Source organism: Engraulis encrasicolus, chromosome 7 (assembly GCF_034702125.1).
Source record: "Engraulis encrasicolus isolate BLACKSEA-1 chromosome 7, IST_EnEncr_1.0, whole genome shotgun sequence".
Classification (NCBI taxonomy): Eukaryota; Metazoa; Chordata; class Actinopteri; order Clupeiformes; family Engraulidae; genus Engraulis; species Engraulis encrasicolus.
In genome coordinates, this window is record NC_085863.1 from 26,486,878 (window position 1) to 26,514,657 (window position 27,780).

The 27,780-nt window shown below is 43.5% G+C and overlaps 1 protein-coding gene across 4 annotated transcripts in view; it reads left to right on the forward strand.

Annotated features, from left to right (window-relative positions):
* Positions 1 to 27,780, forward strand: part of rap1gap2b (RAP1 GTPase activating protein 2b) — a 110,659-nt gene that overhangs the window by 64,414 nt on the left and 18,465 nt on the right. For 2 of the 4 annotated variants that reach the window (XM_063203162.1, XM_063203163.1), the window contains exons 1-8: positions 6,644 to 7,019; positions 16,355 to 16,439; positions 20,260 to 20,295; positions 21,023 to 21,070; positions 25,126 to 25,158; positions 25,757 to 26,017; positions 26,660 to 26,763; positions 27,627 to 27,705. In XM_063203162.1, coding sequence (XP_063059232.1) covers positions 6,832 to 7,019; positions 16,355 to 16,439; positions 20,260 to 20,295; positions 21,023 to 21,070; positions 25,126 to 25,158; positions 25,757 to 26,017; positions 26,660 to 26,763; positions 27,627 to 27,705 — 834 coding nt within the window. In that variant the 5' untranslated portion in view covers positions 6,644 to 6,831. Of the gene's footprint in view, positions 1 to 6,643; positions 7,020 to 16,354; positions 16,440 to 20,259; positions 20,296 to 21,022; positions 21,071 to 25,125; positions 25,159 to 25,756; positions 26,018 to 26,659; positions 26,764 to 27,626; positions 27,706 to 27,780 lie in introns of those variants that run through there. The other 2 variants (XM_063203165.1, XM_063203164.1) reach the window with 2 other exon arrangements.

A 27,780-nucleotide genomic window follows, 5' to 3' on the forward strand; every position in this document is an offset into this window, starting at 1 on the left:
ATAAAAATGCATGCCAAACATTGCATAGGTGTCAAAGATTTTTTTTCTTCTTCTCTGAAAAAGCATATTGTAGGTCACTGCCTTAAACCATCAAACTCCTCGGTCACCCCATCACTCCCCTCTCCTCCTCCACCTCTTCTCTACCTCCACCAACTACTTCCTCACCTCCACTTTCTCTTCGCCTTCTCTTCTCTTTCCCTCGTTCCATATTCATTTTCATACGGCTGGTAGCTCTTTCAGGCCCAAGACATCAGAGGAGCTACTGTCTACAGAGAATGGAAATGTTCCAGGCTAAACAATTCAAGTCACAACTGGACATCCTCAAATTGCAATGTCTTTTTATAAACCAAATGGTTGCAATGTACATGTGATCTATCTGCAGATAAGTGCCTAAAGTATTCTAAGTATTAATATAGCACTCATCCATAGTGGAAGTTGATTTTTGTAGCAAAAAAACATCTGTCAGTGTTTTCATAGCCTTCTGGGGGCTTTAATTCTTCATAGAATATACAGTTTAATCCCTCGATTATTTACATCAATATTAATAGAATGAAATACAGTAATAAAATTGATTGATAGAATGACAGTGGTTAGATAGCTTAGCTTAGCGCGGAGAGTCCTGTTCACAATGTTTTCACTAACCCCTGACCACCATCTCTTGCACATGAATAACAAAATAAATAAATAAATAAATAGCCTTAGATGTCTGACTGTCAACAGTGGCCACTTTATTTCCTCATCTCATCAGACAGAAAGGGTTTTTTTTCTCTTTTCCCCTTCTTTTTTATCCTTGTTCCCTGTGTGACACCAAGGGCTCCTGTTGTCTTTGGTGACAGACAGTAGCTTTGACTGTCAGTGTATGACACATCTTTCTTCTTCTGTGTATATTCTGAGGGTTTTTTTTGGCTCCCTTTGGACCAGATGGCAGATGGCCTCATATTTCGTAAGAAACTTTTGCTTTTGGGATCTGTTGTACACAAAGGGCAGCCTTGTTTAGTGTGCAGAATAATGCACTTCTTTTTTTACATCCAGGGAAGTGGCAGATGTCTCTATCCCAGGTTTGGAAAGTATAAACTTTGCCTCAAATTTTGATCATATGCTGAGTTGCCATGGGGGGCATTACTCTATTTAATCTTTTTAATTCTTATGGGGGTGTTGGCAGACTTATGATGAGATCAAGGGGGCATTGGAAGCATTATGATTGAAAAAATGTTGATTTGAAAAAAAGTTGAGAACCACTACGTTATAAGGTACACACATTGTTATGACTTGTGTAGCTGTTTTGTGACCTTGGACAGTTCAAGAGAGTGAACCAGAGGTCCCCTGAACAAGGCTTGCTCTTCTGTCTACAGCCATTTCTCCCTTCAACAAACACCTTATAGGAAAAAACATGACCCCGGGCAAAAAGTGTTACCGTATTCATAGGAGTCCTTTGGAGTGTCTGTGCGGAGCAAACAAAAAACGTGTGGAGTGTTGACTTGGTCATCGTGTTATTATTATTACATGATATGCAAGTCAGTGGTCGTGTTCAAGATGTATGAAACATGGTTAATTTAACAAACGTAGTGCGCCGAACACCCTGTTGTGTCACAGACTTGCTAATCGTGGCAGTATTATGCTATGTGCTACGCAAAATCAGGATCACAGATAGCCTAATTACATCCCGGAGGTCACTCGCCTCTGCTGCTCAGAGGTCATGCTGCTCGGAACAAGAATACATTTGTACTTCCGAGGGATTTTTTTGCCCTGTATGAAAATGTTTATTTTATGGTATGCAGGGTTACTGACCGCTTTTGCCGTGCCCGGGCCAAAGTCATCTTCTCAATACGTCAATACATACAATGTAATGATGACTCAATTTCGGCCCTTCCTTCTCCATGGGCCCAGGGTAACTGACCTTGTTGACCCGCCACACCCCCTATCCTCCCATCCCTGGTTAGGTAGCCTTCTTGGGTTTGGTGTTTTTCTCTGTCTGAAAATCTTTATATTGTGGTAGGAAAGGTGAGATTTACTAATTGCTGTGTGTCGGGATGACGTAAGTGTGAGAACTGGGTTGCATCAGTGTGCTGTGAGAGTGGAGCCATGGAGATGTGTGTCTGTGTCTGTGTGTCTGTGTCTGTGTCTGTGTCTGTGTGTCTTGTGTCTGTGTCTGTGTTCGTGACGGGCAGATGGATGGAGAGGTGGAAGCTGCACATGGTGTTCTGTTGCTATGGTTAGATTATGGATACAAGGATACAAGGATTTTATTTATCACATGCATAGAAATAGAAATTCTATCAAGTATTACAGTACAGGCAATGAAATCATGGACTTGATTTCCTCCTCATTGCAACGTGACACTGTTGTTTGTGACTGTATGCATAGATGTGAATTCACACGTGGAGTTAAGAATACAAAAAAATGTATTTGTCCTACCACAATATAAAGATTATGAACTTGATTCCCACCTCTTTTGTTTGTGAGTGTCAACTGCATACATAGATGTGGAAAGCTGAAATACAGTACATGTGCCTCCATGAGTAAAATAGATAAAAAATAATAAAATCACGTTGACTCAAATTCGGTCCACGTTTCATTTACAAGGCTGGGTGATACAGCAAGTACATGACGTATAGTACATGACAATATATATAGTATGTTGTCATTTTGTCCGAGTTTGATTTTTGGCAGAATTTCATTCTGCTGATACTGACAATTCAAAAGCTGCTGGATAGAAACCTGTCTTGCAGAGCACCGACATAGCTCATAAAGATTGCATTAAAGCATTATTGGCTCCAACATGTAACCTTGGCAATAGTCAAACCATCAGCACACGGGTGACATTGTGAAATGTTTAGCTTAAGGGATCTGCCATTTGATCTGTTGACTGAGCCTCAAGGCAATCCTTTTTAATGGATCCAAATTTAATCTCAATCTTTGTTTGTTTGTGTGTTTCTTGTTGATTGATGAATTGCCCATCTCAACAAACATCACTCAAATAAATCATAGCAACATTCCAATGACATTAGCAAGAGCCTTATGAAACAGTTTAAGACTTGATCATTACAATTTTGGTGACAATTAGGTAATAACAACTTTAGGCTATGTGCAAAGAGGTTCATATAACATTTAGTGGCATGCACATAACAAAACCCTGCATAGAAAGCAGGTATGCACAGTGCCCAGTACAATCAATGTAATTACACTGATCTGAATCACCTATTCAAAGTAATATCTCATTACCCAAACGTGTAATACATTACCGTTGCTAAATATAGCATTTTAATGAAGTGAATAACAAGAAACCCTATCGAGAAAGCAGCTATGCTGTTGCTAAATTTAGCATTTAAATGAAGTGAATAACAGAGAAAGCAGGTCCGCTGATGTTGGCAGTGATGTGTTTGTGAATGTGGTGGAAATGGTTCCACTATGACAGTGAATAGCCTGCAGCTGTATGTTTAATATAACACAGGGAGGCTGCGATAGAGGCTGGAAATATAATAGTGTAGTAATAGGTGAACCTGAGAGAAAGAAAGAGAGAGAGAGAGAGAGAGAGAGAGAGAGAGAGAGAGAGAGAGAGAGAGAGAGAGAGAGAGAGAGAGAGAGAGAAGGAGGGAGGGAGATATGGAAAAGGCAGTAATAGGTAAGTGAGGATGACAGGGTCGGAGGATAAGAGCAGGGCCGCTGACAGCTTTGGCTGGGCCCAGACATGCAACGAGGACCCAATTCTGGGGCCCCTCTCGTCCTGGGCCCAGGATAACTGACCCATTTCTCCCTCCTATTGACTTCCCTGGATAAGGGATATGGATGGGGTGGGAAGAAAGATATGGGTGGGACACAGAGAGAGAGAGAGAGAGAGAGAGAGAGAGAGAGAGAGAGAGAGAGAGAGAGAGAGAGAGAGAGCAACCTGTGTGTGTTAAGGTGGGGTGTGGTGTAGTTGGGTGTGTCATCTAAACTGTGGGGAGGAGGCCGTCATAAGGCTAGGCTAGGCTGAGCCCGGGGTACTGGGACTGGTACTGGTCCTGGTGCTGGGAACGGGTATCTGGACCCGCGCCAGCTGCCCTGGCACCAATCTGGCGACTGGACCTGTGCCCATGCCTGGACGCCATGCCATGGGCACCTGCTGCCTGTGCCATATGTAAAGGACAGGGCAGGAGGGGGACAAAAGGGGGTCAGCTGTCCCGGGCCCAGGGAGAAGGCGACATTTGTTACATTGTATGTATTGGGTGCGGTGGGGAGGGGCTCTTTCAGATGACTTTGCCTTCGGCCCGGCCAACGCTGCCGGCGACACTGGGGAGGGATTCGCTATCACAACCATGGTTATTGCAGCCAGGCCCGCTGACAGAGGGGACAAAGGGGTATGTTGTCCCGGGCCCAGTGAGAAAGGGGGCCCACAATTTGGTCCCCTTACATTGTACGTATTGGGTAGGGGGCCCTTTCAGATGACGTTATCCCGGGCCCAGGAAAAGCTGTCAGCGGCCCTGATTGCAGCCATCCATTTACCATGCGAGTGAGGTCATACGGTACATCATGTATGTAATGTGCATTGATGCAGGTAGCTGGGCTGTGCTGGACGTGTGAAGGATGTGACTTTAGGAGTGTGTGAGATAGCGGAAACGTACATGGAAATGCACACATGGAACAGACAAACAAACAGACAGACAGACGTGGCAGAGGCAGAGGGGAACTGAAACAGTGTGATACCACAGCATGATGGGAACATTGCTGCGGTATCTGAATACCCTGAACACCCATAACTCCAAGGAATAGAGAAGAGGACAGCATGCACAAAGCCACATTTGTAACCACACACACGGACACAGCGCGGACACACACGCGGCGCGCTCACACATGCGTACAAATGCACAAAGACGTGTGTACGCAAACAACACACATGCACACTGATAACCACACACACACGCCACGCACATGCACACACACACAATGATAAGCACACACACGCACATGCACAAGCACACACTCAAAAGCACACACTCACACACTCACGCACGCACAACGCGCGCGCACACACACACACACACACACACACACACACACACACACACACACACACACACACACACACACACACACACACACACACACTGATAACCACACACATGCACATGCACACCCACACACGCACGCACGCACATGTGTACACACACACACACACACACACACACACACACACACACACACACACACACACACACACACACACACACACACACACACACACACACACACACACACACACACACAGCATGCAAACGTACGTGCACATAGACATATGCTCCTTGTGCACTCGAGTGCAGTTCGTAGAGGCAGATGGGCTCCTCCAATCAGCACTGGGACTATTGCAATCCAAAAGGCGAGGGGCAGAAAGAGAGAGAGAGAGAGAGAGAGAGAGAGATAGAGAGAGAGAGAGAGAGAGAGAGAGAGAGAGAGAGAGAGAGAGAGAGAGAGAGAGAGAGAGAGAGAGAGAGAGAGAGAGAGAGAGTCCTCCGATCCGAGTGGCAAGAGGCAAGGTGAGCAGAGAGAGAGAGAGAGAGAGAGAGAGAGAGGTTAGACGAGAGGCAAGAGCCAAGGTGAACAGAGCAGAGTCCAAACTGGGAAAGGAGGACACAGTGGCACAGGGAGACAGTGACGAATGCAGAGCGAAAAAGAGGGAGAGTGTGTGTGTGTGTGTGTGTGTGTGTGTGTGTGTGTGTGTGTGTGTGTGTGTGTGTGTGTGTGTGTGTGAGAGAGAGAGAGAGAGAGAGAGAGAGAGAGAGAGAGAGAGAGAGAGAGAGAGAGAGATGAGTGTGAATGTGAATTAATGTGAATGTGTGTGAACAATAGACTTGAACAGATTTGTGACAACACGTTAATGAGTGAGTGAAAGGCAGAGAGAGAAAGAAAGTGAGAAAGCAAGGCTGTCAGAACGCGAGAAAGAGAGACACTAAGAAGGAGGGAGAGAGAGTGAGAGATGGAGAGAGAGTAAGAGAGCAAGAAAGAGAGAGAGACTAGCAACAGTGAGCCCAAGAGGGAAGGGGAGAGAGAGAGATTGAGAGAGAGAGAGAGAGAGGGAGAAAGAAGGAGAGGCAGAAAGGCAGGGAGAGATGGACATAGAGCAGAGAGAGAGAGAGAGGGAGGGTGAGACTGAACAGGAGGGAGAGGGAGAGAGGGAGACACAAAGAGGGAGGGAGGGAGGGAGGGAGGCGACGGAGAGAATGACATAGGAAGCTGCCTGCATAAACGGCAAGGTGAAGAGTACGAACAGGGGACTGGATGAGGAGGAGAGAGATGGAGAAGCTTGTGTAGGGAGACACAGAGCAGAGGGTGAGAGTGTCCGTACGTATGAGTCTGTGTCTGTGTGTGAAAGGCAGAGGGCAATAGTGAGAAGGGCAGACTTCAATGAGCCAGAGAAGAGGACGAGAGAGAAGACGATGCGTTTCTGCTTTCTCTCTGCTTGCCGTTGTCCGTGCCGGCTGTGTGAGCAGAGACTCAGTACCTCCCTCTAAAAGAGAGAGAGACAGTGAGAGAGCGAGAGAGTGAGAGGAAGAGAGAGAGAGAGAGACTCCGAAAGGAGAACTGTAACAGACAAGAGACAGAGGGAGGGAGGGAAGGTCAGAGCGACAAATATAAAAACCCAGAGACAGAGACAGTCCGAGGTAAATGAGTGAGTGAGACAGAGAGAGGGAGAAAGAGAGACAGAGAGAGAGAGAGAAAAGGGGAACGTCTACAGACAGTCAGTCAGAACAGAAGAACCGGCTACCAGAGAGAGACTCCCAGACAAGCAGCACACTGGCGGTTCTGTGCGATTTTTGCCCCGGAATACGGCAGCTCGGAGACCCGCCGTCGGCACCCATGTCCGATCCCACCGATGCCGATGCCGCCGTCGCTGATTCCGCTGCCCGGCTCCGGTCCAGGAGAGCGGGCATCCGGGCCACCGTGGCGCTCATCGGACTCCTGCACCAGTCCCGCAGCAAGCAGCGCGACAGAGACAGGCAGAGCCAGAGGAGGCTGAGTGTGAGGGAACCCGGGGACCAGACTTGGTGGGTAAACCCCCCCCTCCTCCCCCTGCTCAAAACAAAAAGAGGAAAACTTGCTTGTTTTTGCATTGGTTGTGTATACGGCCACGAGGGATAGGGGATTATCTTTGGCAGCAGACACACACTGTGTGTGTGCGTGTGTGTGAGAGTCAGAGAGGGGATTGTGTGTGTGTGTGTGTGTGTGTGTGGACTCCGCGTGCATGAGAGTGAGAGAGGACTGTGTGTGTGTGTGTGTGTGTGTGTGTGTGTGTGTGTGTGTGTGTGTGTGTGTGTGTGTGTGTGTGTGTGTGTGTGTGTGTGCGCACGCGCGTGCGTCTGTGAGAGAGACACACAAAGAGAGAGGGAATTGTGTGTGTATATTTTTGGAGGTTTGTTCTAGTACGATACGGTTTGCAACTTTGCAGACACAGCAACAAGGCAAGAGCTCATTGTTGCTGTGTGTGTATGCATACGTTTCTTTGTAAATGTATCAGGGCGTTCGTTATTTTGCACATGTCTGTGTGTGGAAGTGTTTGTGTGTGTATGTGTGTGCGCTTGTGCGTACGTTTGTGTTTGTGAATATTTCAGGGCGTGTATGTTTTTCGCACATGTCTGCGGGTGTGTGGGTGTGTGCGTTCCCACATGTGTGGCTTTCGAGGTTGACTTCTCCCCTCCATGCCCTCGACATGTTCTTTGATCGCAGTGGCAGATAGTCACTTTGCAAGTCAAATTTGTTGTTACTTGTTCTCTGAGTCCCAGCTGAGAAAGTTTCGGGGCTTTGCTAGAGTTAAGATTGGTTTCGTTTTTACTCGAGTTTCGTCTACAATGGTAAAGCCTTGCATCTTGTGACCGTAGCTTCCTCCTTTTGCCCATTCACTCACATAGTAGACGGTGAAATCAATGAGTGCATTCCTTAGGGAATATAGGAATAGAACTGTTTTTTGAATACAGTATACATACCTCCAATCTTAGGAGATGTTAGAAAGAAGTTCTATCTAAACTGTGCTTTATACATTGTGTCTGTCACATGCTATATGCAATACAGTCAAATTAAAAAAACATATCAAAACATTTTTGATACACATGGCAACAAGTGGTATACTCTGAATGCAATATGTCAATCTGACCAGATAACAAAAGCGTTATTGAAACAGTGTTTTATAGTTTCTGTCACACACCATGCCTTACCATATACCGTACAAAATTCATGCAGGATTTGATAAGCCTGGCTGAAAATGTGTAAAACATGCATTTGAGTTGTTTCATATTTGTTTCTTTAAAAATGTAAACTTTATCTTATCATTTCTATCACATGCCACCTGCATTATGTAAATCGTGAAGGATTTGATAAGCATGGCACACAAATATGTAAAATATACCTTTTGAGGTTTCACGCTTCTTTGAAAAAAAAAAAAACATCTAAATTGTGTTATGTCCCTTGCCATATATGCATTATATAAATTGTGCAGGATTTGATAAGCACATGGCAGAAAATGTGTGTAATGTACATTTCACCGACAGCGATTTCACACGTTTTTCATTTATGATCACTGTAATTAAGCTGTCTCCACTCTCAGTACATTTCATTGTCATATGCTCTCATATCCTTTCACTTGTGTATTTCAGTCACAGTGTGGAGTCCCTCATTTATCACAGATCCCTTTCACAGGCTTCGCCAGAATATAGTGTGAACCTTTCAGTAATTCTAGTCTATTTTCTCTTCCAGCACAGTGCTGATTGTAATGATATATCCTTGCCCATACCATTCAGGGGGTCTACTGCTATATCCTGGGAGCTAAGACTTCAAAATGACACGTTGGTCAGAGCATGACAGGAGGAGAGAATGTAAAATGGCAGAGCAGAGAACATTTCCAGAGAGTTTCAGTATTTTTTGTCTCCCAAACATCACTTTGATTGATAGTGTCACTGCATGACATTCATATAGATTTTATAGAACACTCTCAAAAACAAACAAACAAACAAACAAACAAGCAAACAAACAGACAAAAAACAAACACGACAGGGAGCCAGCCCAGTGCATGGGGTAAAATAATGTCGTCAAATATGAATCAATCCAATAATAAGGTGATCCATTGACACCAGGGCTTGACATTCACTTTTTCGCTTGCCAGCCGATGTGGCTAGTGGTTCCCGAGTCACTAGCCATCCAACTACTCTACTAGCCACACATTTTTTTTATTTTTTTTATTAATCTACGCTGTACATCTAACCTCAGAAGATAGGGTGCTTAACGCAAGAAGATGAGTGCATGGATTTCTACATGGAAATAAAACAAACAAATAGAAACTGAGTAACTGAGCTTTTTCTTGAACTAAACAATTGATACACAAGGGGCAAAGTGCAGAATATACGCTATTCTGATATGTCATACCATAGAATAAGCTACCTGCCAAATTGGCTAGTGACACTGAAATTGTTACCAGCCACAGCCAAGTTTTACCAGCATTTGGCCGGTTGGCAGGTGCCAGTGTCAAGCCCTGATTGACACCACAGGCAGTTATGGATTAGGATGCACATGGCATCCTCTGTAACAAAGAATGCACTCACTAAGTGCACTATCAATAGCAATGTTAATACAGGTTTAAAATCAGTAATGCTTAACAACACCAGGTGTGCCTTTTTTACCAGGGCTTTTCAGGTAGAATATTAGATTGAATCATTGCCACCCCTCACACTTGATGCACAGATAGAACCAGTTGATTTGGCATTGGTGATACTACTAGATATAGGTTTCCTAACACAGAATAAGTCTTCATGCCCTGCTCAAGATAGGCTACATTGTATCTCTACACTGTATGACGTCCATTCAGCCTCTTCATCCTGGGCCTTAAGAGCATGTTTGAGAACATTATATTTCCACCTTTGTGCTGTACCGTACCATGTGCTTTTGTCAGTAAGTGTGTCTGAGCTATCATTGATGGCACATGTCCTATAATTTTACCTAAAGTGAGATAGCATTGAGAAAAAAGCCCATTTGAAATGTTTGGGCAATTATGGGGGGGCTAGAATAGGTCCTGCTGGTTCCTCCTATTCTCCATTCCATTTTCGGTGTCTCCTTTCATTTCGCTCTCGCTCTCATTCATTCAGTCAGGTATTGATTTTTTCCCCTTTCGTTTTTTTTTGTTTGGGTATGTGCCAGTTTTCCTCTCAAGTCCTCCAGGATCCTCCATTGTGAGGGGCTCCATTGTGCCAGGCTACAGGGCTACAGGTGGCCCCATCAGGGGGAGAGCGTGCTGGGCTACTGCTGCCTGCTGCCCACTGCCGTGTTTATGTGCTGGGTGATGGGGGACTGGCGGACTGGAGCTGGCGCTGTGTTTTTAATGTGTGCATGTGTGTGTGTATGTGTGTGCGCGTGTTTGTGTGTGTGCGTGTGTTTGTGTGTGTGTGCATATGTGCGTGCGTGTGTGTGTGTTTATAATGTATGTGGGGGGCAGTGGGATGAGGAGCTGGTGCTGGGGACTGGAGCTGCCAGGGCTCCTGGGGAGGAAATACACACTTGAGTCTGGAGAGAGAGGGAGATAGTGTGTGTGTGCGTGCGTGCGCAAGCATGTGTGTGTGTGTATTTGTACATGTGGGTTGTTTCTGTATTGCACGTGTGGGTCTACTGTATGCACATGTGTTAGTCTGCTGTTGTGTCTGTATCTTTTTGTGTGTGCTTGTGTGTGTGTATGTGTGTATTTACGTGTGTGTATTTACGTGTGTGTATTTGCGTGTGTGTGTGTGTGTGTGTGTGTGTGTGTGTGTGTGTGTGTGTGTGTGTGTGTGTGTGTGTGTGTGTGTGTGTGTGTGTGTGTGTGTGTGTGTGTGTGTATTTACGTGTGTGTATTTGCGTGTCTGTGTGTGTGTGTGTATTTATGTGTGTGTGTGTGTGTGCCCGTACTCTGTAATAAATGGCCACAGGAAGAGAAGTGGTGAAGTGGCAAATTGATAAACAGTTTGTCCTGCTGTCAGCTGAGGGCTCCATTTGTCCCTTTCAGTCTTCACAGGGGCCGGGCGAGAACAAAATGCTGCTTTTATGATTATGTAGTGATTTACGCACATTTCCTGTAATTGTGCCGTGGCGGGGAGTGAGGGAGAGAAAATGTAAACATGAGGACAATGAGGCAGTTTGTCAGACGCTTTAAAAGGCAAAAAAGGCAGAAAAAAAGCACTCCACTGAAAACTCTTCATTAGAGCTTTGCTTTGCGTCCTCCATGGAAGAAATATCTCTGTTTTTCTCCCACTCCTCTGACAGCAATCAGACTTTGAGAAATCCCTCCATCTTTTACCATGCATCGTCCAGGGCTGGCTTAACACAGAGGCTAGATATGGCTACAGCCTAGGGCTCCTACCTGGCAAGGGGTCCCCAGTTGGTCAAAGGGAGTGTAAATCAACAATTAGAGAAATGTGACAAGATGCAGTCTTTAAAACATGAAAAAAAAGAGTTTAAAAAGAGTATAAACTCATACTTATTAATACTCCTCTTGGGTTGGAGTTATGATGCCGTCTACGTAATTAGCAACCTGTAGCCTAGAGGCCCCGGGCCTTTTTTATCCAACTCAAATCTGATTTTTTTTGTGAGTTGGGCTCTTCACTAGCGCCCACTGGCACTCTCATCTTGCTTGAGGTCAGCTGTGGGACACTGAGCAGGGATGACCACCAGGATTTCATTGTGAGAAACCAAAGATATTTTTCAGTTTAAAATATATGTTTTTCAGTTTCATGTCTACCTTCTTAAAAATCATTTGGGGGATATGAATTATATCTTCTGAAGTCTGGGTGCCTGGGTAATTCCACATTAGGCTCCTCATCGTGTAGACTAAGGCCTTGGACATAAAAAAACTGATTTGTTTTCTCCGTTTACATATTTTGGTCGTGTTTACATGGCATGTGGATCAAGATTGTTTTTTGAAAACTCTGGGTTTACAAGTATCCGTTTTTGAGGAGCTAGAACTCTGCTCTTAGTGTGTAAACAAGAAACCCAAATGGATTGGTTCACAAAATATCCACATGTAAATAGGGTTGGGAAAAGTAAAACCTTTGTTCATATGGACATACTACATTTGCAATAGCATCCAGTTCAGCCAGTCCAATGAAAGGACAGAATGGAAGGCAGCAATCACAGTACATCTACCATACGAGATAAGCCAAGCTGTAGCGAGTGAGTTTTGAACCTGAGAACCAGAGAGGTCAGCACAACATTAGGGTGGGGGGTGGGGTGGGGTTTGAGGGGAGGGGGAGCTGGCAGTCGAGGAGAGCCTGAGGAGGAGAGAGAGAGAGGAGAAAGCTTTGGCGGAGAGCTGGAAGCAGATAAGAGGATGGACGGATGATTGGATGGATGGATGGAAGGATGGAAGGATGGATGGATAGATGGACTGTTAGATGGGTGGATGGGTAGAAGGAGCGATAAGCACAGCAAGCCTGACTGACAGGCAGTTTGATGAGACAACTGATGGTTGTAGTGCAATGGGAGGACTGCTATATATGTTTGTGTGCCCGGCCAGCATGTTCTTAGAGAAGAAAAGACGAAGCCCTTCAACTCAGGAGGACGTTTAAAATGAGAGCTTGGGGAACATTTGGAGTGGGCTTTAATGTTTGGACTTCGATCGGGACGCATTGGTGCAGCAGTGATGGTGTTGGGAGAGGGATCATGAGTGTATGTGTAGTATGTGTAGGGACGCTGGGTCTGTGGTAAGCCTTGCACAAATAGCAGACCCCTTTTCTGATCCAAGTGACAGCTATTTATTATTAATCTGACCGCGGGTGGGAGCCGTGAATGACAAGGATTGGTGCCGTCCGTGCCCAGCCGCGCAAACAAACGTGTGTTTTCATCACCAAAAGCAAATGGTGCGAAAGGAGGAAGAACAAATCCATTTTTTCCCTTTCTTCCCTCTCCCCATCACCACTGTGCTTTTGAAGTGATGGTAGACTATTATTTGACCTTTACACAGACCTTTTCAATGACTGCGCTGCACTGACGATTGCTGAACAGTTTAGCCGACAAGGTAAAGAGAAGGAGGAGGAGGAGGAGGAGGATGAGAAAGAGGAGGAGAAGGAGGAGGAGGAGGAGGAGGAGGCAATTGCCTTTCCCTGTTGCCGCAGCAACAAGGAAATAGAAGTGGAAGGGGTCACTTGGTAGCTCAAAGGACATTCATCACAGTACAGTGATTCTAGCATACATAGTGACCGTGCGGTACTTCTGGATAAACAAACAGACAGCAGCAGGACCTGAAGGGAAGACTTGGATGTTGACATTGAAGATTTGCAGCCACATCTGTGCTTTAGAGCTTTAGAGCTGAACAGAAACAGCCCAAGTTGACACTGACACGGACAGGCCAGGGGGGTCATAGTTTCCGAACCTTCAAATGGCGACGGTCAGTTTTAGTTCTAGTAGCAGCAGCAGGAGCTGAAGGGAGGACTTGGATGTCGGCATCGAAGATTTGGAGTCTCATCTGTGCTTTAGAGCGGAACAGAAACAGCCCAAGCTGACACTGACACTGACAGACCACTGGGTCATAGTTTCCTAACTTTCAAATGGCGAAAATCAGCCTTAGTTCTAGTTCCATTCATCCCCATCCAGTTTTAGTTCAGGTTCCATTCAGGTCCGTTTTAGCTTTAGTTCCATTGCAGTGCAGTTATTCTCTCTCAGTCTAGGCTGCGCTGTAGGTCTGGACAGACATCATCTGCAGCTGAAGGGAAGATTTGATTATTGGTTGACTTGAGTCACATCTGTGCTTTTGAGCAGAGGAGCATGAGTTGCAAATTGAGGCCACTCGCTCACAATAACCCCGCATTGAACTGAACTTGACAAACGGAAAAACGGTGCGACGCAAGTTGACACGGACACTGACAGGTCAAGGCGGTCACAGTTTCAAAACAATCAAATGGGGAAGATCAGATTGAGGCCATTGGTCACATACGTAGGTGGTCAGAGAGGAAAAAAAACAACATTTGTATTTGACCGTTAAATCTACTCTACACACTTGTAGAACAGCAGTATAAACCTCTATATGTAGGTAAATCTATATTGTTTGTACACACCAAGCATTTTTCATGACAGGGTGCAGCATCTCTCTATCAGTTTCTGCATGCAAACAGTATCGATCCATCTAGGAAGGTCAAAATGAAATGAAATGAAGTGAAATGATAAAAAACTACAGTGAATGGTACTTCTCAGCAGGGTTGCCAGATGAGGCTGAAGATTTCCAGCCCAAAAAATTCTCAAAACCCGTCTAGAAGCACTAAATCCCGCCCAATTCTATTGATTTCTATGGCCAAAAATTGTGCGTTTATTTTTTCCTGCTAAATGCCATTTCTACCCGCAGACGGACATTCTAATTTGGCGGGAAACCGCCCAATCTGGCAACACTGCTTCTCAGTGAAGGTGTTTTGAAGGGGATACCTATTCACATCTTCCCCCATGCTGTAGTTCCTGGAAGGGTACTGTCGGCTTTGGTGGAACAGAGCTGTACACAACAGGTGGTTATGGACACTGCGACAACATACATTACTACTCATTGTGCCCTTCCATTTGTTTAAGTGTACAGTACTGTTTGTCAGAGAGTGCGCTGAACTCCGAAGTGATTTTTACAAGGTCTTCGGGTGAGAGCGAACAGATCCATACATTTCTTTGTAGAAAAGCCGCACTCTCGAGTGTGATTCTTGTATTTTATTTTAGTAGGTTAGCTTGACAGACATATGTTTCTGCCTAACCTGTCATGCTAACCTATACAAGATAATACAAGAAACAGTAGGCCTACCTACACTGCACACTGAAGGTTACCAAGGTCCTCAGCTCATTTGATGCGAATGCTCCCTGTGCTCTCTGTTCATTATTTTCCTCATGATTTGAGCGAGTGTGTCCATGAGTAGAGTTTGAAAGGTGGGGAGGAGACTGACAAAGGGCAGCAATGCGGAAAAGAGAGGAATGAGAGGAATGGATGACGAGGGGAAATGAAGAAGGACAAAGACATAGAAACAGAAGAAAGAAGAAGGAAGAAGAGTGAGGGAGGGAGAGATGATACAGTAAAGAGAGGTACTGGAACTGGAGAGAGGAAGAGAGAGAGAGAGAGAGAGAGAGAGAGAGAGAGAGAGAGAACGAGAGCGAGAGAACGAGAGCGAAAGCAAGAGGAAGACAAAGAAGAAGAAGGAGAGAGAAAGAGGAAGAAGACGAAGAAGAGAGAGAGAGAGAGAGAGAGAGAGAGAGAGAGAGAGAGAGAGAGAGAGGGAGAGAGAGAGACAGAGAGCAACAGAGAGAGAGAGCTGCAGAGCGGCTGCCCCAGTGCTGTGTTGGTGTTATGGATGACATGCGGTTGTCCCCCTCTAATAAGAAACCAGAGAGGTGTCGGCTGATGGATCCCCTGGGCCTATTTACAGCAAAACTTATGAGCGATGGAGAGGATATTTTCAGAGAGCCACCTCCATCTCTCTCTCTCTCTCTCTCTCTCTCTCTCTCTCTCTCTCTCTCTCTCGTTTCTTCCCCTAACCATCCATCCTTCCCACCTCATCCATCCCTCTCCATGTCCAAGGTGTGAAACTTGGGGACTAAATAATTTACTCCGAGGGCACCGCAGTGGTCCGGCCAGCCACAGACTAGACTCCGGAGTTACACAGACACTGGCGGTGGCAGTTAGGAAGGGCCATTTCGATGACAAATTACCTATCTTGGAGCCATCTTTTATTCACCAGCTTAATCATGGAAATAGGGCAGGGAGGGAAAAAAGGTTGGCTTCCTTTTAACCTCCTTGAGACGGAGAGATTCACCGAGCGAGTGAAGTACAAGAGAAGAGGAGAAAAGAGGAGAGGGAAAAAGGGAAAGGGGGTGGCTGGAGATCTGGTCTACTCTGTATGTGTGTGGGGGGTAAGACTTTGATATTACTAGAAGGCTCATGCAGATTATGTGACATTTACTGAAGTAATGAAGACTGTGTGTGTGTGTGTGTGTGTGTGTGTGTGTGTGTGTGCGTGCGTGCGTGCGTGCGTGCGTGTGTGTGTGTGTGTGTGTGTGTGTGTGTGTGTGTGTGTGAGAGAGAGAGAGAGAGAGAGAGAGAGAGAGAGAGGGACAGAGAGAGAGAGAGGGAGAGAGAGTTTTCATTGCCCAAACCATATTGAGAAAGCAGGTTTGTTGCAAAAGTGCAGGAGTCCTTAGGTAACTTGGGAAACACACTGCCATGCCAGTCAGTCAGTAAATCTCTCTCTACACACTACCGACATTCCATTCAGGCGTTCCATTCCATTGTTACATCAGCGATTTGTGCACCTGAAACGCAATGCCAGGGAAAATGGCTGAAGAGTCGAATGTATATCTTTGACGATGCCTCAGTTTCTCATGTCAGCTCTCTTCTGTTGTTCGTTTCCAGGAAACAGGAGTTGCTGACTATCTCCAATGTTCCCCTGGCGGACTGCCCCCCCTCCCCGCCCCGAACGGCTCCACCCACCATGAAGGTAAATGGCCATTTGGATGGATGGTGTTAAATTGTTCTTAACCCCTAGGCACAGAGCCTATGTTATAACCTTACTGTCACCAAAATGGTAATGGCTATGTCTTTATCTGTTACTTAAGGCTCTCAGTAATGTCATGGCAATGTTGTTATGATGTAGTTGAGTATTTTCAGCAAAAAATGAATAGGCCCGCCAGCGACCCCATCTGCAGTAAGAGGCTACGATGCTGTTTATGTTTTTATTCTTACATTCAAACATAAAAAATGAATTTTTAAAAGTCGGTTGGATGGAGGGAGTCTTTCCCCCTCCCTCCACATCCGCCCCGTCCCCCTGCCTCATGCATGCATGTCACATGTTTTATAGATGAAGGATGCACGGCCTTGTCATGGGTAGCCATGAAACTGGGGAGGGCACAATAAAACGTAATGGCCTGAGAAAGAAGAAGGACATTGTCCTGTATTGCCTCCCATGTTTTATTAGGAGCACTATTTGCTCCATGGAAGAACACCACACTGAAATGGTTCAGTGAAACGAACTGGGAACAGACGGTTTATACGTTTTAGGTGTTACTGTATATATCACCCCCTATCATATCATATAGGTATCTACAGTATTTTGTGTTAATGAAAGCACAGTATCCCATGCTTGAACAAAACCCCTATAAGACTGGTATCCGGGATACTTTGCTTCAAGTTCAAGTTCAAGTTTATTATAGCCAAATCAACAGTATAACATAAACATACAGTTGCTAGGAATGTCTTTTGGTTTGCTCGCAAATGTAACAACACAGATACACATAGCTAAGTTAAGGTAGTTACTGTGTGTTTGTTTACCTAAAGTGTTACCATACCTTGTTGCCTTAACTGAAATGAAAGTGCACACAGTTATCTTATCTTATATTCTACCATTTGAAGTGGTAGGTTATAGTTTACATCATAGCCATGCACAGTGTTTCATAAAACCTAAGAACGTCACACTTTGCCGTGTATAAGAAGAGCCAGTTATTTATTCATTGGCTGGTTTAACAGTGGAGACAGCTGAGAGTCTTGAAGCCAGCGTCTTAGAAATCATTCACACTTTGCCAACCTCAGTTACTGATTTTGTGCTGAATGAAATGCACGTACTGGATCCTGATGTTGCACTCAATTTATATGGATTCATGGCCAAACCATATAATTACTAGAATTATGCATTTAGAATCCATGACTCAGTACTCACAATATGAACTTATTGCCTGAGGCAACAGCATTGGATATGACACAGTATAGAGCTGTGGTTCTCAACCTTTTTTGAATAAACACCCCCTGGACCTCATCCGAAGCCCCCATGACTGCATCACAAGCCTGTCAACGACCCCCTTACTATTAATTTTTTTAAATGGACTAATGCCCCAAATGACAACTAAGCAACGCCCCCCTCTCAACTGTATCCTTCTCAACGCCCCCCCCTAGGGCTACCCAACGCCGCCTGGGGGGCTGTACGGTCCCCGTTGAGAAACACTAGTATAGAGAGAATCCTCATTTCCCCTGCACAGTCCCTTGTGCCTTGTTGTTGCTTTGTGAGTGGTAAGGACAAAGGTCGTACACACAGAAAACAAACAAAGTACAAATGCAAGGCTTTAGGCCAAATACGCGTCGACTGAATGTCTCACTACACTATGTGTAGCACGGATCAAGCCCATGTGGCATAGTATTTTGTAATAAGGCCACTGTGTTGTGTAGTGAAACTGTTGTAGTAGTGAGATGTTTGACCCCTGTGTGTGATTTCTCACAGGAAGGGCAACCGGATGTGTCCAGGCCCACTAGCTATTGCACCTATCTTGCCCCATCTCGCAAACTCATGGGTGTCAGAGAGAGAGACAGGGTTCAATAGGCCTTTAAAAGACTCTGTGGGTGTTCATCATGCTGACTATGTCGCACCACAATCTGATAAACATCTCAGTTGTGGAACACCATAAGTACATTGCTTAATGCTGTATTTTCCGTAGTATAATGCAAAATAATGTCCTCACATGTGGATGCATACACACACGCGCGCACACAGACACACACATATACACACATATACACACATGCACGCGTGAGTGCATTCAAGAGTAGGTACATTGAAATTCAAAACGCTTAGTATAGGCCAGAGTTTTCTCTGTATTACATTAAGGTCAGGTTTGGTACAAAACCATTCAGCATGATATATTCGTATCATATTCAAAATCAGTCAAATGAAATGTGAGAAGATTGATCAGCGTGCTGCAGGCTTTTGTCATCTTACTGTGAGACAGCTGATACTGCATATCAGATCTGCCCAGCAAAGGAAAAGTGGAGTAACTACATATTTTGTGAAACTTGAGTTGAGACTGTAAAATGGTGTTCATTAAACCTCCTTTGTATTGGGATAAAACCTTATGCTCCAAATGTGTCCCGTTTTAGAGATATTGCTATGTGAAATTTGCAGTAACGATATATACAAACTGTACTAAGGCTTTGAAGACCTTTTTCTCTGTTTCAATGTTGGCTGAGATACTGCTCTTTGCCTTTGTAGGTCAGAGATGTTAGATCAGTGTCTTGTCTTGCCTTGACCTCATCGTAAGCCTCCCAACCCCCCTTTGACATCATCATAAGCCTGCCAACGCCCCCCTTAGTATTGAAATGGAAATAGACTAATGCCCCCCAATGGGAACTAAGCCCCACCCCCCTTAGCTGTATCCTTCTCAATGCCCCCTAGGGCTCCTCAACGCCCCTGTTGAGAAACACTATGTTAGCTGTATGGAGTCCTCTCCTGTCTTCCCTATTCATTATTAAGCATATGCAAAGTAGAAAAGAGTGTGCGCAGATGTATGCATGTTCTGCATCCGATCAGCACTTGGAAATGGGTGGAGGTACTACAGTGTACTGTTGAGAAACTCATAGTGAGAGGTAAAAAGGAAGTTTGTGGCCGGCGTTTTTTTTCTTACTCTCACAACTCTGGTTGAAGGAAAGTCAAGTGAAAAGGGTGGGGTGGTTTCGGAGAAGAGTTCAAAGGGAACTTGATGACTTGAAAAGATAACACCAATTGCTCAATTTGGAGCCCGAAGCGCAAATCAATATTACCGTTTTGAAATAATAACCACCAGCTCCACAAACAAAGCTGTGTGTGTGTGTGTGTGTGTGTGTGTGTGTGTGTGTGTGTGTGTGTGTGTGTGTGTGTGTGTGTGTGTGTGTGTGTGTGTGTGTGTGTGTGTGTGTGTGTGTGTGTGTGTGTGTGTGTGTGTGTGTGCATGTGTGTGTACGTGTGGTTATATTTTATCATCGCAGTGACAGTAGTTCTCCACTAGACAGAGTGACCCCCTCAGAGACAATGTTGATTATGGCTTTGACAGAAATAGCGCCACGGGAAAGGGATGATTTGTGAATCACACTGTGAAGCATTACTGTGAAATAAATGGCTTCTTCGAGGCTTAACACACTTTCTGGGTTATGCAAGAATCCAGTGTCTGGAGTTATGAGGTCGCAGCTCTGCTTTTGAAGATTCTCACTCATCTTCTAGGTCATGTTATTCAAAAGAGTTCAGTTGTTAAGCAACTGGACGTTTTCAAACTCCACGGGCACGTCTACTTGCTCACTGTACAACTCACATCTTTTGAGTTGAAAACTGAAGCTCTTTGCAAATGAACCAACTCATGTTTCAAGTTTCAAGTTTATTTATTTAACAAAGGGACAGCATATATTACCAGCATTTAAACACAATGCTAAATATACTAGATTATACCCATGTCCCTTGACAGCATAGCCCAGCACCTATAGTAAACTGACAGTGTCTTACTTTCCTCTGTCTGCTTCTTTCACAGTCCGGCCAGTTCTTCGAGGCGCTGGATAAAATGGAGGTAAGTAATAATGATTGATGGTTTTTCAGTAATTAAGATTCTCCTCAGATGTTCTTCAGATGGCCCCTCCATCTGGTCCATAACTCTCCATCAACCCCAAACAGGGCTCTAAATTACCGCCAGCCAACCAGCCAAATGCTGATGAAATTTCAGTTTGGCTGGTAGAAAAGACCTACTTACTAGTCACTTTGACCCATTAGTGAGTGTGTGGTTGGATCTACTAGTCATTTTGGCCAGTGATGACGAAATGTGCTATGCCAGCAGCCACAGTTTAAGGTGTACTCAGGCTGTGGTTGTGGTGAGAATGTTAACACCAAGTGTAATGTGATGTGTTTTTTTCATGTAAGGGTGTGGTGTGACTGTAAACATGATGTAGGTCAAAATGAACTGTATAGCTTGATGAACCTTTCAAGAGAATAGATGTATTTTTATAAATCGAGGATAACAAAGAAACAGATACAGTACATCTATAACACATGTACAGGGACTGCAATATGCAATAACGGCTGCATTTAACCATGTGCCGACCTCCGCCCACCTCTAATTTAAAATAGCACGCGTAGGCTTGTAGAGGACATTGTTTGGACAGTGAAGTCAACCTTTTCCCAATGAGTTTTCCAGAGTTGATGACTTAACCGTTAATCTATTAACCTTGAAGCACTTTACCTGTCATGCCTGACCCCACCAATGGCTGACCCTTTCCCCTCCGACCTTTCACCCCCATTAGCAGGTCTCTGAGGTGGAAGAGATGAAGACAGGTCCCCAGAGACTGAAGGTCTGCCTGGTGCATCTTACCATAACACCGGTAACACTCAAACCAAGGACTCTATCTCGGTTTAATGCGTACAGTGAAAAATAATGGCCAAGATTGATGGAATCTTGGAACTTATATCTTAAAAAGATAAGAATGTTGAATTTTGTAGATTTGTAGATGTCATTATCATTCTACAATTTAAATGTTTACTCTCTTTTTATGTTTTTTTGAAGAGAAGAAACGTAAAGAAAAACATAAAAACCTTGGTTTGAGTGTTATCTCGTATCTGGGTATCTATCCATCATATACGTGTCGCATCACGAGTCATGTCATCTGTCATGGATGCCTCTGTTCAACCTCAGGCTTGTTTTGCTTGAATGAGACACAGTTGCAAGGTCTTTCTTCTTATGTGAAAGCATTTGTCTGCCATCTGTAATGTGCTGTTGACAGTCTTGTGCTGTGTGATTAATGATGTCTGTAATGTTGACTGTGAGTGTATGTAGGCTAGGTATGCCATTGTGGGTTTTAGCGATTTGTCATGTTAATTGGTTTCATATCATGTTATGCCATTCATCTCATCATGATGTTAATGATGCTCGTTACTTAATATGTAACAAATACTTATTAATTAATTGAGCCATTCATTCATCAATTAGGTTCTTTACCCCCCCTGCCCACCACTATCTCTTGATATCCCACAGTGGCTCCTCTTGCCTTTGAGACGACCTTCACTGTTAGCATTTTCATAGTCATTAGCGGTGTGTGTAGCATGCCTGCTCATCCTCCACACAGAGCACGTCCACTGTCATCCATCATCATCATCGTTCTATGGCTCACTGTGTTTCTCAAAGTTTTTTTTCCCTTTTTTTTTGCAAGACCAAGGACTACTTGACCCTTAAAAAATAAAATGTCAAGGACCACCCCCCTCGTCGAGGGCTAACAGGGCTAAACAATGTGTATGCTTGAATTGATCTGGTATCATACTCTTAAATACACAGTAATAAAGGCAGTGTTGTTTCAACACTCAGAGTCCATTTAACTTTATCCTCTATATGGCATCTGGTCCCGGAGTAGGCCTACTCTCCAAGTGTTGAATTAACACTGTATTTCTACTGTGTATGAAATGGTGAAGATGATATACATTCTTTGTGTCATTTAAACTCACCATGTAGCCTATTGATATAGAAGACAGTATTAGTCTAATAGCTTAGCTCCAAAATATAAAGGAATCGTTCAGTTTGTGATACAAGCATGAAAATTGGTACACATATAGCCAAAGGCATTCCAAAAAGAACTGGATATGGAGCCATCGTGAATTTTCAACATGGTGGCCATGGCAGCCATTTTTCAAAATGGCCGCCAGCCACAACAGTTTTCTTGGATATAATATATTTTAGACATATTTACCATTCATACCACTTGGTAAAAGTGATATGTATAATAGAAAAGTTGTCATGAATATTCAAGATGGCCCCCATTTTCAAGATGGCAGCCGTCACTTGTATGATTTCTCTGATATAGGTGATATCGGTGTCAAATCAGTCATTTTTCATGATGCAGAATTCAAATTTGTAACTTTGGAATTAACCAGAAGCTTCCTTTTATCTCATTCTATACTTAATATACAGTATAGTATCACTGTTTCTTTCAAGATGGCAGCCCATGTCAGATAATCATACAATAGTGGAGTCTGTTAAGGGTTTTACCGTTACGGAAGTTAGAAAAGCACTTTGCATGGTGTTTCTTTAGGGTATATGCTGTAATTCTAGCCTAAGAGCCCTCAGATGTTTCTTCTACTGTCATATACAATATGTCATGTTGTGTAATGCATTACATTGTTATTAAATGACATTATAGTAGCTGACAATGTTAATATAGTCCGGAACTCAGCAGAGATGAAAGGGCAGTGGTAGCCTGCTTGACCAGATTGATGAAACTACAAAAATGTACATAGTGGTGTGCATTGGCACTGCCCTCAAGATTCGATTCGATTACGATTCGGGAGGTAGCGATTCGATTCGATTTGATTCAATTCTACAATGCATTGCAATGCATTACATTTCTACTGACAGCAAAGCAAATGTTTCATCAGTCATGATGAGGCAATACAAGTAGTCAGATACTGAACAACATTTTACTGAATTCAAATGAGCATTTCCCACACTAAAACTATGGTGAGAATAGACGACTGCTGCTAATGCTTGCTGAGCAGCATCTGAATGGGGAAGTGTCAGTGCAAGATGATGTCCAAGGTAGCAGGTTCTCCATCCTCTAATTTCCCTGACAGATATTTTTTATTTGTATGAGAGAGGGTAAAGGACAGGACCTCTCCATATGTATGAAGAACCCATAAGATCGCCTAATTCTACATTCTCACAAGTAGCATTGTGCATATTGAGTGCATTTCTGCCATCTTTAGAATGGCATTACAGATTATTCAATATACATATAGGCTACAGTATGTCTTCAGTTCAAATTAAATGGAAATGTTTTCTAAGTAGGTGTTGAGTAGGTAGGCAGAGGTAAATTGTTTTTTCCTGAATTTGCAAACAAGTCCTCACCAAGTAATTGTGTCACAAGTTGCATTACAGTTAGCTCAGTAATCATTGAGTACTTCAATTGGTACTTCAAAACTGACAGTTGATGGACAACATGTACCGTAGGTCTTTGCCACCCTTAAATCTATATAAAACAACAACTCTCATATGGTATACAGGTATACTATAAAAGTAAGTCATTACTGTACTCATTTTCTTGATATGCAAGGCACACAAATAGTCTGGGAGGAAGGATAGTCTACCATACCCCCCACCCAAACAAAATGCCACATGACTTTTTTTTAACCTTCACGAATTTGAGTGGTAACAGTAACATAACTCATTCCCACACATTACACTTTTTTGCTTTATACATGACCTCAGAATGCTCTACATGTTTCAGTTCTATAGTTGTACAGTACAGTACAGTACAGTACAGTACAGTACAGTACAGTACAGTACTGTAGCATACAGTACGGTGCCGTATAGAAAAGTACAGTAGAGTACAGTAGCTAGCATACAGTACAGTGCAGTACAGTATATTACAGTAGTATACAGTACGGTGCAGTATAGAAACGTACAGTAGAGTATAGTACAGAACAGTATCATTCAGTACGGTGCAGTACAGTATAGTACAGTACAGTAGCATACAGTACGGTGCAGAATAGCAAAGTAGAGTACAGTACAGTAGCATACAGTAGAGTACAGTACAGTAGCATACAGTATAGTGCAGTAGAGTACAGTACAGTATTTCACATTACAGTACAGTAGAGTACAATACTGTACAGTAGTATACAGTATAGTATAGTACAGTACAGTATTTCACATTACAGTACAGTACAGTACAGTAGCATACAGTATAGTGCAGTACAGTATAGTATAGTACAGTACAGTACAGTACAGTATTTCACATTACAGTACAGTATAGTATAGTACAGTACAGTACAGTGAAGTACTGGGTCCTAAGGAAGCATGTTCTAAATTTCACGCTTTTGTCAGCTCCGTAACGCTAATGGCCTTTTCCTTGAAAATGGCGGCCATCTTGAATATTCATGACAACTTTTAAATGATCCATAAGACATTTACCAAATTGTATGAATGGTAAACGTGTCTAAAATGTCATATTATATCCATTACTCATAAGAAAACTGTTGTTGCTAGCGGCCATTTTGAAAAATGGCTGCTATGGCCACCATGTTGAAAATTCACGATGGCTCCATATCCAGTTCTTTTTAGAATGCCTTTGGCTATATGTGTACCAATTTTCATGCTTGTATCACAAACTGAACGATTGTTTTGGTTAGCCGCTGCACTAGTATTACTGTAAACTACTAAGAGCATATTAACACAACTGCTCATGGGAAAAATGCTCTCGGGATCCACAGATCACACACTTTGAGAAACACGGGTCTATACTTGTCACTTGTCACAAAGGTTTGAGTTGGAGCAGTGTTTGTTTGACTGAATGGATTTTACTGACTTTTTTTGCATATCTCTTAACTTTATGCATTTTACTGACTATTTATAAATCCCTTGCAGGACGACTACATCCCGTACCCAGGGATTGAAGAGGTGAGTGAGTCCATGGCTGTTATGAGTGACTGTTAAAAAGCAAAAACTGTAAATCTGACTGTCATAAAAAAATTGAAGAGCAGGAAACTGTGGCACTCCGTTTTCTTATTTAATAGTACAACGGCAAATAGACTGCCCGACGCGTTTCGACACAAGGTCTTTGTCAGGGTCTTTGTCTGACTGTCATAACTCAGATCAGAGGGTTATTGAGCTTCTTTAAAAGAGAACATCATGAGCTTAAACCTGCCAAAGGATATTTCAAAGGTGACACATTGTTTTTTTTTAGCATTGTTCCATTGTACTATTTATTTATTCATTTTATTTTTTTAATTATTTTTCTATTGTTACATTCTTGACAGACTTGCAACCTGCAACTAAAATTACCACATAGATTTGAAATGAAATGACCTTTTGTGATGTCTATGGGCTGTGGATCAATTTGATGACACATTCATGCACTTATACAGTATCTGTGGATACACTTGCTTTGTATATGCTGTTATGATGATAGTGTATGACTGCATATGTTGAACAAAATAAAACAGAAATTAAAAAAAAAAAACTGACCATGTAGCTTGTGTGTCGTCCACCCACACAGGTACTTCAGCGGGGGGAGCCCTATCCCCAGGTCATCCTCCCCCAGTTCGGGGGCTACTGGATAGAGGAGACGGAGGAGCCCAGCGCTGCACTCCCTTCCACTGAGGAGGCTGCAGGCACCAGTAGCAGCACCGGGCAGGAAGCCAGTGCCAGCGCCAGCAACGGGCAGGACGGAGACGGCACGGGTCCTGAGGAGGGATTTGGTTACCGGCTAGAGAGGAACAGCGCCGCACGGGCCTATCGCAAGCACTTCCTTGGCAGGGTAAGTTATCATTTGATTTCAACCTTTATTTACATTCTCGTAGTGCATTGAGGGCTTGCAGTACCTTTGGCCGTCATGCATACAATCGATTAAAAGATGGCTAAGACATAGCTGGACCAATGAAATCTGAAATATTAGAACGCAGTTCATAAAAAGCTATATAAAATAAAAAAACAATTATGCATAATGTGTTAACCCCTCAAGGTACGGCCCTATTGTTTTTCATTGCTAGAATGGTAATGTGTTGTTAGTAAATAATGTAATATCATACAGGCATTGTAATGTAGTAGTAAAGCCGTTTCAAATAATAGTAAGGCTTTTTATGTGCAGAAGTTATAATAAAGATGGGTGCCGAATTCAGTTTTTTGTTTTGTTTACTGTGGTTAAGATGCTTAGACTCCCAGATGCGCACATTATGCACATTATATTAAAATGAACTTAGTGACTGAACCCTGAAAAGAAACATTGTGGCGATGCATGACTGAAATGCGCAATTGATGTAGCTAGCTACGGAGTGTACTGACTTTTATTACCCTGGCCGTCTGTCTGTCTGACTGGCATTATTGAAAATGATACGCTGGCTTCTGTGGTGTGCTGTGGAACTAAAAAGGAAGCGTGTGCTGTGCCTCCCACTCGTTACAGGAGCATCTCAATTTCTACTGCACAGCCAGCAGCCATGGCAACCTCATCATCTCCATGAGGCACGAGGAAACAGGCGACCAGGAATTCCTGCACGTCATCCTCAGGTAAGGACATTACAGTACAACTTACTTGTAAAAAAAAAAAAAATCCAGCACACCCCAGCTCTCTAAATCAAAAAAAGAACTATAAAAGTCCTGTTATACACTGACCATTTCAATTTAGAGAAGGTTTGACATAGGGCTGCACGATTATGGAAAAAAATCATAATCACGATTATTAATCACGATTATTGATTTTTTTGCAGATTTCTTTGAAAATTATAACAAGATGAAATATAACCAAGAATGAATTATATACGGGATGAGCAAAATAAAATTAATTGTAATAATTATGTAAAGGCAATAGCATGAAATTTAGGTGGACAGATTTCTGGCCAGAAGCACCAGCCTGTCAGTATGTTCTGGCTTCAAGGACGCTCTCAAAGGTGGGTCACTATTGCCACGATTAAATCACGATTGAAATCACGATTTTCGATTTCACGATTTTATTACGGTTTTCAATTATTTTCGATTAATTGTGCAGCCCTAGTTTGACATTGCAGTCTACAACTAGTTGTGCTGTAAAAAGTTAATTAAACACTGCACACTGGATACTGTTCTTTTTTCTCTTTATTTTTTTGAAGCGAACAACGCGTTTTGCGTAGTGAGTCTTCAGGTTCACTCTTGAAATGGTCAGTCTTTGTGGAGTTATACATATTTTTTTTCTGAAGAATGGTACAGTAGCAATAACCATATACATGATGGATGGAGCAGATGTAACATCACAGTATATTCAGGGCCGGATTAATGCACAGTCAAGATATGGCTGCAGCCTAGGGCCCCCCACCTGACAGCGGGCCCCCGATTGGACAAAAGTCAAAAATCGCAGAATTGTGACAAGATGCACGTCTATGCATGTTTTGTTCTAGGTGTCAATCGAAGACGGTCTATGACAGGATATCTCTGGCCGGGATCACGGAGATGCCCAGCATTGCTCAGCTAGCAAAGGTTGGTAGCACTGTGATCGGATGGATGGATGGATGGATGGATGGATGGATGGATGGATGGATGGATGGATGGATG